General features: G+C 43.2%; 1 protein-coding gene across 2 annotated transcripts in view; it reads right to left on the reverse strand.

Moving 5' to 3' along the window:
• Positions 1-14232, reverse strand: part of mtus2b (microtubule associated tumor suppressor candidate 2b) — a 26304-nt gene extending 12072 nt beyond the window's left edge. For both annotated transcript variants that reach the window (XM_076734830.1, XM_076734829.1), the window contains exons 1-5: positions 14057-14232; positions 8290-10333; positions 7708-7864; positions 6790-7005; positions 1536-1682 (exon numbers count right to left, since the gene is read on the reverse strand). In XM_076734830.1, the coding sequence (XP_076590945.1) occupies positions 1536-1682; positions 6790-7005; positions 7708-7864; positions 8290-10110 (2341 nt within the window). In that variant the 5' untranslated portion in view covers positions 10111-10333; positions 14057-14232. The remainder of the gene's footprint in view (positions 1-1535; positions 1683-6789; positions 7006-7707; positions 7865-8289; positions 10334-14056) is intronic.
• Positions 14233-14316: the final 84 nt, after the last annotated feature.

Raw genomic sequence — 14316 nt, forward strand, 5'->3', positions numbered from 1 at the left:
ACAGAGCGAAGGAGAGGACACTGGTATCATAATTTTAGGTAACAGATCTGAATACTTCCACCAGTGTCCATAATTATCACACAAGAGTACTTTAAGGTTGTTAGTGTACTGCTGTCAAATGTTTGATTCTGCACCTCATCATGTATTGTGTAATGCCCACAGGGGTTGCAGTTTTAAAGGAAAGTGTGCAATTGTTTATTTTATAGACTTTTCAGGCCTTTAAAATGAACTAAATTAGATGAATTAAATTCAATATGTGAAAATCAATCATTGATTAACATGTTAACAACTAAAAAAGGTTGGGAACTACTGGTGTAAACCACATGGCAGAAAACATCTGAGTGAGATACAGTGTGGTACAGTGACCACCAGCTGGTGCTGCTGCTCCACTTGTTCACTTGTTCTGTTCCAGGAAGCCAAGTTTGCTCCTTGCTCACACAGAAATACACCCTGCGACCACTGGATGGTGGTGAAACTCCACTTTCACGGCAGAGATGCCAACATGGGCCACAAGGTGCACCCACTACAACAAAGACGGCCAGACCAGCAGAGCAGGAGTACATATGTGGTACTGAATCACAGCTGTGATGCAATGCTCAGCAACAGTTAAGACATTACAGCAGGACTCTGCTGTATGTTAATTATTCTTCAGTCTGTATTCCTTTTCCAGCTACTGAATGAAGACAGTAAAAGAGTTTCAGCTGTGTGTCACATCGATACCTAAAACAGCTGAACTGAACTGAATCAAGGGGCCATTAATTAAGAACTTCTTCTTCTATGATTTTACATCTCAAAAACACACACAAAAAAGGGAAAATGCTGCAATAAAGACATTGTGCTTGAAATGTTGGAATCTTTTCACAAAAGGACCAAAAGTACTTTTGACTTGGCCAGAATCTGCCAATTTCATGTTTAGATGAAACTGCATACAGATACCCTTTTAAAGGGTGTTTCCCTCATTTTTTCTGAATACAGAAAATACATCTCATATGTAAAATGACTGTCTGAAGCGGGTTAGTCAGTAACGACCAGAAATTCCCTTATTTCTGTCTGGCCAGCTGAAAATATACAGACCAGCCTGCTACAGAGAGCAGATCCATTTACACACAACACACCAGCATCTGTAAAAGACCCTGCTGTCTTCCTGCTCTATTACACAACTTCAGTAACAAATAACACATTGACAACAGTCACTTCTGTGAATTAGATGCTGAAGGTGAAACAGTGCTGTCATTACACGGCTGTTTCCACTGCCTTTAACCGAGGAATGAATACCAACATGTGAATTTGTCATCATGAGCTGTTTGTGCTGACAGCATTTCCATGCGCATTCCAATGCTGAGCTGCCACCTCCCTCTCACACCCCTGTTAGCACGTGCTCACGCATCCAATCTCAACAGTCATGTGATCATCAATGACCTTGAGCTGGGACCAGGATGTTGTCTCTGGAGATACTGCAGCTCTAACACCACACGCACAGAAAAACTGAGCACCAGGACGACTGTTTCCGCTTCCTGAGTGTCGTGGGGACGTACCGAGCGGGGAGCAGCGCTGGGGGGGCAGGCTGCGGCGCTGGAGGCTGGGGGCGTTGGGAGGCTGAGACCGGCTCTGAACATGGGAGGCTTCACTGGGGGACGCTGTGGTTTTGTGGAGAGGTGTGTCATCGCTGCCACTGCTAGGATCTGCAGAGCAAGAATGATGTGAGAGAACAGAGAGTAGTTTAAATAACTGCCAGTGCTAATTTTCTCCCATAGCATATCCAGCCAACATATAATGTACAAGCTTGTTTTATTACTTTTTTGGCCTCTTGCCCTTTTGACAAAATAGGACCATGGGGAGAGAGGGGGAATGACATTTTTTAAGCCTGACCTATCTACATAGTTTCACAATAAAACTAAAGCAATACAAAATGTTGCACATCAAGGCTCCATTTCTCTTACAAGCACAGTGGTTCAGTGGTAAGTTCAGTCACCTCACAACACTGAGGTCCTGGGTTTGAACCTAACTGACAAACCCCATGAACTAACATGATGAGCTTTTCCTCACACTGTCCAAAAACACACTGTACCCTACAGGCTATGTAAATCTGAACTCTTTTTTTGTTGGTGTAGGTCTAAATGTCTGGATGTGTTTCAGTCCAAAAAGTGACATTTAAGCAAGATGAAACATCTTAAATCAAGGCAATACATGCTTGTTTCCTTTCCAGGAAGTTTTTATGTTAGAACACTTGTTTCAAGCTTTTTTGGACCTAATTATCTTAATAAAACATTATAACTTCTGTGATTTATTACTGGTTCTGAGTAATTCAATGTTTGAAACTAGGATTTCCAGAATTCTAGAGCTGTTCGGTGTCTCCTAACCTTTTGTCCAGTGCATGCTGACATAGACTCCAGGGCCCTGTGACCCTGAACAGGAATGAGCAGGGACACATGAATGGACACAGCACTGCTTTCAATCACTCCATGTTTCCACATGCTCTTCCACCAGTGCATAAATACATTACTGTAAATATGGTTAGACCCAAAACTTAAAAACATCACCTCATTTTCACTTAGAAAATGAAAAAGCTTACATTTTGTCCAGATTTCCCCAGCCAATGACAGAGCAGTCAATCACCTCTAACTGACCAGTAAAGGACCATGGGATCCTTTACTGGTAGAATCACCATGTTGTATTTCTTCATCATCAGATCGCTATATTTCCTTGAAGAGTTTTTTTTTTTTTAACTGAAGAAATTCACCAGAGAAGCAGAATCCTGCAAACATCTTAATTATTCATGACAGCTGTTATTACGCCTCTAGCTTTGGATATGAAAAGCTTTGATTCACAGACAGACTGAGGCTGCTGCAACGAATAGTCCAACAGGAAAACATCACCAAGAACAAACATTACCTCCAAAGGAAGGGAGATCCTCACTCCTGTTGTACACGGTCATTGTTGTTTTGTTTACTAGAATTCAATCAGGATAAACTCTTAACTGTCTCTGAATTCCAGCACTATGTAGACAAGTCAGCGTTAAGGTTTACTTCGTCAGTCCAAGTGAAGTGTTGCACACCAGATAGCTCCAATTGCCATCATGAAATATTCAGCTCCTCAATCTACAACAGTGCTGACGCATGCTGTGCCTATAGGTAGCTCGCCATTCTTAAAGAGGAAAGAAGTTCAGGTTTGTGTCCTTGAATTAAAATGGTTTGGATCTGAGAATGAATAAGTCAGAGGGTGATTCAAGGAGCCTGAAATCAGGGCCGAAACAACAAACTGCTGTGGTAAAATGCACAAAATGAGTGGAGATAACATAAGAAATTCAGACTGGGAAGAGAATATTAAATCCCTTTTGACGTCAGATATGCGCCAGACCTGTGTGAAACCCCCAGTGGGATTACAGTAACTCTCCTCACCTGGGAGAGTCAGCAGATGCTTTTTTCCCCAAAGGTGTCTTGCTGAAATGGAGGCTGAGCCAAGAAGCGGATTGGCTGAGGGAGACGACTGGAGGCTGACTCACACTGCTAAATGCTTGTTTTTAGCCTGCATGCACAGTACAAATCCATCCCCTGCTGTAAGCATCCTCTGATCAGTGGGAAGCAAGAAGGATGCTACTCTGCTGGTGAGTAATCCTCAAGAGGTGAGAACACACAGGGTAAAGATATGAAACACAAGCATTTTGTTTATCTTGATTGTGTCTGTGTGACTGAATGTACTCTCATACTGTCTGTTTCTTAATAATTCCTCTTTATCTAAATTAGAATTTGCTTTCCTGAAATAGAGCTGTCTGCTATGTGATGCAAATATTGGACACACATAAATTCAGATACATGTTGTTTTTTTCTTTTTGTCAGATTAGTTTGGTTCGATTCCTTTCTCTTACTCTAATCAGAAAGGACAAAACGTGATGCAAGATAAAACTGCAGGACAGCTACATGAACTCTGTTATGGTGGCTATTTAGGGAAATCCCTTGAGATACTTTTTGGGCAACAAATGTTGAACTGGACTGGGAAGAAAAACATAAACCCAGTTTCAAGTTCTTTGTGAAAAGGCAGAATACTGTACAGTGATACTGAGTCTGGTCTGCACTTTGCAGCTTTTTTTTTTTATCAGATCGCCTCTTGAGAAGAAAGACTAAAATACAAAATGGCCCTTTCAGTCACCAGAGGGTTGTATAGTCTCTCCTGTCAAAAACTATGTGTGGTGATGCTGTTTTCCTTCCTGCAGGACATGACAGGGATGGGACTGATCCACAGGAAAAGAGGTTTAATATTCAGAACATGCCACAGAGATTTGTGCTGCTTCAACTGCTGCAAAGTCTCACTTGGAACTGGTACGCAAAGCATAGAGTTGGATTATAAAGTATGTAGAGCAGCTACATCACGTCTGTAAAATGTCAGAAAACAGGGATCAAGGCGACATTTTAAGTGCTAAAAGAACATCCTGTATATTGCCACTGATGCAGCACACAGTACAGACACATGAGTGTACTCTGTGCTCATTAAGCCTCCCACAGGTCTAACTGGACACGTGAGTTCGATACGTCACCACCGTCCTGACGTTCATTATAGAATCCAGTATGAGGGGATGTACTCACTCCAAGTCACAACGTTTTGCTGGAGTGTATCCCCATCCAATGTGGCTGCATTCGAGGCATACGGTGGCATACTAATAGATCTGCGCTGCCTGAGCCAAACAGCCTGAAGGGAAACACTGATATGCAAGCTGCCAGTCACGTATACGCTGTCTGAGCTACTCCCAAGTGTTTCACAATCTGGTAGACACCCATCTATTCTCTGCAGCACAAACAGAATTACATTTCTTGTTTTTGTTTTTTCTCCGACAGGAAAAAAGTGCAATTGGCTCATAAATTTAACAGTTTCACAGAGAAACTAGCAAAGACAACGATGGCAATATAAAAGAGTAGGCCACACTTACATGAACGCAGATTAGCATCTTCATCTGTGGTTGTTTTCTGAAGAATCAGTGTTAAAAAAGGTTCAAAATAACCCAGTAAAGTGTACATTGGAGCCGTTCAGGAGGGACACTGAGGCGGAATGAAAGACCATTATCTGGCTTGACTGGAGTGAAAGTTCGTGAAAGAGGCTGGTCAGAGGTGTCGGGGCAAATACAACTTCGCAGATTATCCTGTCATACCACACTCTGACTGTCTCTATTCGACACACGCTGCTGCCGCTGGCACCACTTTTCCATTTCAGAGATTATAAATAGGGAAGAAGAGACTGACATGTGAAGCAGCTACTGTGGTTGAGGCTGGGGAGGGGGGACACCCTGCATGAGACAACAGCTGTGTGCTTTTTTTCCCAGTCTGAGCACCCTGCCTGTACAAGTAGCTTAAGGAAGCGTCTCAATCCAGCGGGTCAGTTTAAGACAGTAAAAGTGGTGAGAGGGGAAACGGCAGCAGTCAGCTGTCTAAGTCTGGAGCAAATGTGTCGACACTGGAGCGAGGACAGCATTAACCCGTCATCATGTCAGCAAGTACACAGCTACAGAGACACTTTTGCTGGTGCATCAGTCTTAAAGAAATGGTCACATGTACACCATTAGATAAGCTATTTTGGCAAACAGCATATTTGGACATGTCTATTTTGGGTAGTTTGAATTAATTTTATTTAATTAGGTCAAACAGGATCATGGGATAAAGAACACAGGAGGGAATAACAGGATCTTTTTACAGTGTGTCGAAGTATTTTTCAGACATTGGTCGGTCTGAGTCAGCGCTATGAACAAATCTGCAGCAGCTCTGTGCTGGAACAGAACTCATACATTACTTCGATTCAGGAAATGCTTACTCTGTAATAAATATGAAAAGTCTCAACTATCAACCGCTCAGCTTGTTCTGACATATTTCTTATATGTCTACTCCACACAGAGATAATCAGCTTGAATTTTACTAGTTGCGATTTCTCTGGATAAAGGCTGCAGGAAGCTTATGAGAGGTGGTGTCAGGCTGCTAACAAGGATATGATCTAGATAAAATGCTGCAGTACGCAGACTGAGGAGAGGCAGCAGAGGGAGGAGAGTGACTTAAGGATTTCTTCATCAAAGCTCCTGTGGTGCAGCAGCTTTCAGCGCCTACTTGTGATAAATGAATGAAAAATGAAAGGAAGTGAGTGGCTGTTACTATAGTAACTGAGGATAGCAGGGGCAACCACAACGAAGTGAACTAATAAGGAGATGTAGATACGATAAAACATAAATGTGGAATATCCTTTTAATCAGACAGAGCACGATCTGTCTTATGTCTGAAATAATTTAGCCGGTCACATTTTGAAGTTCCTCTCCGAGCATTGATTAAATAGATGGAGCGGCATCAGACTTCAGTACCAGTTCTGTGACTGCTCAGGAAAATGGCTCCTGCAGGCTACAGTCTGGCACATTTTCAGATCCTGTGGTAATACCAATTCTTCTTTTGCAACCTTGCATCCAAAAACACTGCAGGTCTCTACTATCGTTATGAAACAGCGGAACTTAACTTGAAAAACTGAGAAACATAGCTACATCTGAATTCTCCTGATACCCTTCGTTTCACTGTAACCACACTCAGGAAGTTGACAGGACTGGTTCTTTGGTTATGTGACATACGAAACCCTGGCTGTCTGAATCCGTTACTGGTCCACTCTGTTCTAAGACAGAAACACTCAGTCATGCTTATTTCACTCACACCATGTGGACACGCTAAAAAGCTTAAAAACATGGCTTTCACTAAAATAGCAAACTAAATAAAATAACAAAACCAGTATAAGCTTAATTCATATGAAATGTGTGATGACAACATGACTCACGGTGAGAAGGTCGGCAAGGATCACTCTGACTGCTGTCGTTAGACTGATTGCTGGACACAGACGAGACGCTGGAGCTCCGGATGAAGCCAAAGGCAGCCAGACGGGCAGCTGGCAGGGCGGAGAAGCCTGGAGGACGCAGGCCAGACTGGCCTGGTTTGAGAAGGAGACTCTTGGAGGTGGATTCTGGACCTCTGTCTCCTGACCTCTTTTGCTCTCCTGGAGATAAAAGGGAAAAAATGCAGTGGGTGAATGTCCGATGAGATAAGGGTCACACTATCATGATCGACTTAAAGATAAAAAAAATTAAAAGCAGGGGTAAGACAGAAATATGATGTAATGAAATCTAATCTTTGAACTCGGCAATTAGCAACTGACAAAACTGACTGACTTTGATGTCTTCAGTATTAATCTGCAATGTTGAAAATAATATAATAATAAACATGAAGAAAAACTATTGGATGAGAAGGTGTGTCCAAAGTACCGTGAATAAGACAGTGCCGTATGTGGAAGCTGACTGGATTATGACTGAGAATGGGAGCAGCTAGAAATATGCAGTGCAAGTTGGTAGGATGTGTGAGTTACATTGCTATGAAATGCTTTGCACTTCAAAGAGATTAGGTGCCAAAAGCCAAGCCTCATCCATAAGCATGACAGAAAAAAAAAGTGGTAAATCATTCAGCGAGCCAGAGAAGTTAACTTCTCCGCAGCTCGACAACAAGGAGACGGGATGTGCAGAGAATAGCAAAGGAGGCGGAGAAGTGAGAAAGCTCCAATAAAATTATTTTTCAACAATGGTCTAAATGGTTTACAACATAAGCACATAAGTATGCAGCATGTCAAACACACTTGTGTTCTCTTAGTTGAATTATACATGATGGGAAAAACTTTTACACAGTAAAATCACCACCACCATCTCACCTGCAGGGTCCTGGTAGCCTGGGGCTGTGGCTGACCTCTGACCTGTCTGCTGAACTCTTGCCTTGGCTGCAGGTTGCCTGGTGACTGCCCCTAACCCCAGCTGTGGCCTCAGAGCTCTGGGTGAGCGGTAGACAGTGCCCCCCTCTTGGGAAACAGACTGGTGAGAGACAATATAGGTATAGTCAATCGCTGTCATCACAATAAAGACTTATTGCCCTAGTGGGCAATAAGATGGGCAATGATATAACATAACTAGATTTAATATAGTTTTGTTATGGAGTTCAATGATAAACTAAACGATTTCACATATAACTAACTTAGGCATTGTGATTTCATGTAATTAAAGTGAGGCTGCACTCAGTCAGGGTGACTTCTGCATTTAGCCGATGTGACCGTCATTTTTAGCATCACTGCTAGCTTAGATGCTAACAAACTGTAGACCTTGTGTATTCATGTCAGAACAGTTTCAGATATGGTTCAAACCTTTGCATTACTCAGATATATTGTCAACTGCTGTTATATTGAGCTAATGACATGTAGTTGCGTCATGTGAGTATATCAAATCAAAAGTCCATTTCTCACCTCCTGGAGATGTTTCTCAGCCATATCCTCATGAAAACTATCTGACTTCCCACCCAGCCTTTGAGGGACGGTGCTGCTTGGAGGTTTCAGCCCAGTCACAGCCATGCCCGGAGGATAGTACCCGGCCTTCTGCATCTCCTGTCGATATTTGTCAAACAGCAGGTTGGATGAACATAGCACCGGCGTGGATTTAGGTTGAGGACCACCCTTTAGATCTTTATGAGCTGGAGGGCTGGAGTAAGAAGATAGTCTTAGTGGGAGTGTGGAGGCTTCGAGCGGTGCATCCGTCACTTGTGGTTTTGCTTGAGGATTCTTTCGAACATAGGTGATGATTTTTGGTCGGACATTTTTAGGCTTCTGAGGAGGAGAAGACCTCCTGGGTTCAGGTTCTCTCTGCTGAGGCATGACAGGTTTGGGGATGCCACTGCTCAAACCTGTCTTAGCTGGTTGTTTGACTGTTTGACTTAAACCTCTGTGAGGGGAGTCGCTGCGCTCCAAGCTCAGTGCCCTGATGCCCTGGACCTTGGCGGGAGAACCAGTCGGTCGTCTCTTGGGGGAACAGGAGGTAGTTTTTGGGGAATTCGGAGTTGCTGGTCGACTGGGGCTTCCCCATGGCTTCCTTCTCTCCAGACTTGAGGAGCTGGTGGTGACGGAGTTCTCAAAAGAGCCCTGCTTTTTCAAGGTGTCATCAAAGGAGTGCTGCTTCTTTAAAGTACTCTCAAATGATGGTTGCTTTTTGAAACTCTTGTCAAAAGAGTTTTGTTTTTTCATTGTGTTATCAAATGATCCTTGTTTCTTTATGGCTTTGGATTCAATTGATGACTGGGTGCCCTTTGTGTCTGTTTTATGTGGGCTGTAGTTCACATCAGGAGCCTCGTCAGCTTGTGTGCTTTTATCCATTTTTGTGTTGCTTTCTTTGTGTGATTTTTTTGGAGCGGGAAAACGCTTGTGCTCAGTACTCCTCCCTTGATCACAATCGAGCTCTGAAACGGTATTCCCTGCTTTATTTCTGTGGTTATTGTTCTTGCTGCACTCGTCAATGACATCCTTACATCCATTGTTCACTTGTGCCTGTGATACCATATCCTCTGAGTGAACTGTTGAATTCAAATTCATGTCCACATCTATTGTGCTTTTTACAGAGGAGAGGGAGGGGTGATCAGCTCTTTGAGAGGACTTGACTCTCCCAGTGGCAGTGCTGCAAGTTTGGGAAACCAGAGTCGGGTCTTCTGAGATGGTTGAGTAAGGACCAGAGGCAATGTGCCAGGAGTCGGTCGTCTGGGTCATGCCAGCAGTGTCCATGATTGAAATGGTGGACAGACAGGTCACAAAGACATCAGTTTCTGAGCTTAAGTCAGTCCTGGATGCCTCTCTGTTCTCAGAGACATGAGAGGCACTAGATTCATTCTCACTAGCACCATTCAGAGCAGACCTTCTCTCCTCTCTGCTCTTATTATCTGTTGCCTGCTCTGCTGTCGCTCTACTGCATGATGAAGGCTGTTCTTTGAGTTCCTTCCGGTCTGCAAGCCCAACAAAGTCCTCTCCCTCCTCAACCAAGTAGGCTTCCAGCTCCTGACACTCCAGCATCTCAAACTCAGCCAGCTCCGGGTCGTCACACTGGGAGTCTGTCCCCCAGATGATGACTTTGTCCTGCTCTGCTGTTTCAGTCATCAGCCCCGACAGAGTGTCAGTATCGCCCATCCTCCTGCCATTCTCTGACTGGATATCATTGGCGTTGGCGTCACCATCAGCCAGCACTCCACCCTGCTGGTTGTTATTCCTTAACTCCCCCTCACCAAAGGAGCCTCCTCGCTCACACATTTTGGAACCAGCTCTGAGTTTACAGCACCCTCAAGAGCAGTAAGTCAGTCATCCATGGCACCAATCACAAAAAAGTCTGTGTCTCCATTAAAGAGTCTTAGCAGCACAACAGGGGCCTAGAATTGATTTTGATAACATTTCGTTCCAGCATGCTTGTAATCCAAATTTTGAATCTCATATCTAATTTGGGAGATGGATCTTCATGAAATCAGGGGTCCTTATCCTGTACAAGAACAAAAGAGAACAAGTAAAAAGATCAGCGAAATGACAGATGACTGAAGTATTTAACAGGTTTCACCATTTCACTCTTTCAGTATATCTCTATGATTTTTTTTTCCAAGCATGAAATATGTAGTGATTGGATTTCTCATTTATCAAGCAGACAAGAGAGGAGAAAAGACAACAAGAGACTGTTAATCTTTGAGGTCAAAAGGAAATTCCATATACATTCTAGCATTCCTTTAAAACTACTTCACTGATGTAGACGAAAGTTTATCAACCAAGGAGTGAATTATTATCTTAAATCAACACTGAAGTGGCTTCTTTAGGAAGAAGAATATTTCCCTGAACATACAGTCAAAAGTCAATATGATAAAACAGCATGTCACTGAATGTGACATAATGGCAGCATGCTGTGCTGCAGGGCAAACAGGTGGCGGTGAAGTCACATTACATTACCAAGGAATGGGTCCACATTTATAGTGTTTACATATGAAAATATATGTGAGCAGGCACTCAGGCACTGCTCGAGATCTCCCAATGACAATCTACTACCTCTACCTGCTTCATCATCTTCATCATTTTTTTTCTAATATTAGCCTCAAATTAAGTGACCTCTACACACCAGATATCATACGGAACAATAGACACAACTATATTGACTCCACCAGTGGAAAAAAACACGCCAGTACCATGAATGTTAGGTTTTTGTGCATATGGTAATACAGTAGTGTTCTGGTCCCTTCCTGTCTTCAGCCATGGGCACATAATAAAGGACATCTTGCTGAGTGGACTCTTGTACAACAAAGAGAGATTGAACGGACCCTCTGATCTCAAGAAGCAATTCTTTCTCACAAAAGCGCCTGTACATTAAATTCCCACCTTGCCACATCTTTGCCATTATTCAGCTCCGGTTGTCGAGTTCAGCGATGTATCATAATCTCCAAGTTAAAAAAAAAAAACAAAACAAAACTGCCGCTGGCTGTCACAAGTTTTTCCACTTAAGCAGCCACAACTCTTCAAAAAAAAGGATCTTGATAATTTTGTGCCTCTCTGCTCATTTAAAGTTGCAAACCAAAAGGAAATACTAGATGTCTTATTTCAGGTGTGCAATGCCAAAACTGACACAAAGTCCAACAGCTTGGGGCAAAAGCAGAAGTAAACTGCTGAATTCTCTGTTTGTCCTTGATACACTCATGAGCCCATTAGCATGAAACCTGACTGACTACTGCTCCACCTCATCTCTGCGCTCCTTGTTTATGTCCTATATTCACTTACACAGGAGGAAATAGCATCTCATTTCCCTTCTTATGAAATAAAACTGTGCTCTTGTGTGATAATAGTTTCCTGCATGTTTAGAGCAAGGATGGGGAATACTATTGGCTACAAAATATATATACTGTGTTTTCTTCCTTTTATGTTTCTGTAAGCACACTTAAAAGAAATGCAAAGATGGTCCAAAGACAGAAGTGCTGTTTGAGGTACCGGCTAACACGCTGCACTAAATGCTGTCTCAGCACCTGCACTGCAGAACACAGACCAATGTATCAGATTCCCCTCACACCTGCCTCTCCCTCGCCTCCCTACCAGCTCTCTCACAGTACTGCACGGCTACTGTTCAACTGCATAAAGCCACAGAGTCCCTTGGGGTAACCCTACAACCGATGAAGATACTTCACATTGCATGCTGAATTTGATAAGAGGTGACACATTGGATAGATGAAGAGAGAATCTGCAATCCGGTGGCAGGATTGTTTCTGCTGCAGCTGTGATTGCTGTTCCATCCCTTAAACTGATTGCAAGTTTAAAATTGTGTTTTTTGCTTTCATACCTCAAGAGTATGGAAGATAAAAATATCAAGGATGTAACAAACAACTGGAGAGTCTACATATCTGACACCAAACAAAACAAATATTAACATGCACATTAACATATCTCAGGATCCCCAAAGGCACCGTTTTACAGAGAAGTCTAAAACAATTACACCCTAGTCTCTTTTTTTAACCCCACCTGCCCTATTTTGGTGAGTGAAATTCACATTTTTTTGATTTGATAATTTTCTGCTTCACAGTCTCCCATGCTGGCTGAATTAAAGCATTACAGAGATAATTAAACACTTTAATTTATTTTAACCTCTTTCCCTTCACAAACCTCTAGAGAGCTGAACATCACAGTCCCGGCAAGAAACTGCAGGATGCTGCTGGTCTAACTGACTGAAAAAGTGCACTGTTAGTACCCTGAGTGACTGAAGTGATATTCCTCACTTCCTTTATCACCCCATTTGCCATTTCCACCCACACTGCACGTACTGATCTATGTACATGCAAGCTGTCGGTGTGTGAGGCTCATTCCTGCGTTGGCACTGTCACTTCTACCGCTTTGGGGGGTTTTTCTGGTTTGAATCTATGTTCCCTGGTTGTTTTCCTCTCAGGCTTTTCCTGCTGCTGCAACAGCTGATAATGTCCCTGGTGACACCATCATAGCAAGAGGGAGATTGAGGAAATTTATGCTTTCCCCAACAACATGCTTCCCTGAGCATGTTTCCCCATCCCCCCATTGTTCAGCAACTCACCCTGCCACCTGCCTCCTGAAATGCGACATGATGGTGAGACCTTCATCAGGGCCTCTTATGAAACGTGCAATCTCGCTCGAGTGCTTGAGTGTGTGTCAAATGATTTTGAGAGACAGAAGCTCCTTCAGTTCTAGTAGCCATATGCAACGTATCTTGAAGCAGAGCAAAGCCTTCATTCGTCCACCAAGCCTCACTTGATGCTTAAACTGGAATCCTCATGAAATATTGAGGATGAATGAAAATGGAGGCATCGGTCTCCCTCCAATTTTAACGCTTCAGTGGCCCTGACTTCTTTGTGTAACCAGCCACAGCTCACAGTAGATCTTCTGTTGTGACTTAAAGCAAACTGGAACAAAAGTGTGTGCCTGTAAGGCCTCCAAGTGAAGCCAGACTGGGTGAGGAAACAACACAGATGCTGGAAAAATGTTAACATGACATGCACATGTAGCATTTTCCTATGCATATGTGCAAACATATCAACATCTCTCAGGTTAAATTAGTATAATAACCAAGCTTTCACCAATAACTGTGTCCTCAGTGGTCCTTCATATTACCCTGTCTCATCTTACATAATCTAACAAATCAGGCCTTTTTGGATAACTGTGGTCACTACAGCCTCACAGGCAGAAATATGTCACTTCACTATTACTGGTGTTGATCCATTCAGCTCATGTTCCTCATTTCACAGCCTCTAAATTTAAAGTACATCTACACACATGATCCCCAGACAGGAAGAAAAGAGGAAGCTTTGCTGCTTTTATGGCAGACACTGAAAAACAGACATGAGAGAGAGTTAAAAGGACATACAATCCACGGCCTGACCCCCTACACACATATGCACATGCACTCGCACGCACACGCACTCTGAGGTGAGCCCACCTATGGCGAGGTAACCTCTTTTTTTTTTTTTTCTTTTTTTTTTTTTTTTCTTCCCCATCTTGACTTTATGCAACAGCTCCATTAATATTTGCACTACTGGACACAATTAGCCGATCACTCGAGAATAACAACGTTAATGCGAACACCTCCAACAACAGGATCATCCGCAGTCCCTCCAGCAGATGCAGCAGTGCCAATAAATCCAATTACAACTGCCGCTGATCAGAGAGATGGAGAGGGCGAGAGACAGAAAACAGACGAAGCAGAGGTTCTTACCGTCCACTAATCCGCCGGAGAGGAGCTCGACAGCGAAGAGAAGAAGCAGCAGGAGGAACACCTCCAGGACCAGCCGCTGTGAGGAGGATGAAGTCTGCAGCATCTCTGGAAAACACGGAGGAGAGGAGAGGAGAGGAGAGGAGAGGAGAGACTCTACGCCCATGTCAACGTGGACTCACGTCGCCCCCTACAGGTCAAATAATGCATATATTTGTAACTATTTACAGCTTCGCACAGGAACATGCATAAAAAAAGGATAA

The sequence above is a fragment of the Chaetodon auriga genome, chromosome 7, assembly GCF_051107435.1.
Source record: "Chaetodon auriga isolate fChaAug3 chromosome 7, fChaAug3.hap1, whole genome shotgun sequence".
NCBI classification, from domain to species: Eukaryota; Metazoa; Chordata; class Actinopteri; order Chaetodontiformes; family Chaetodontidae; genus Chaetodon; species Chaetodon auriga.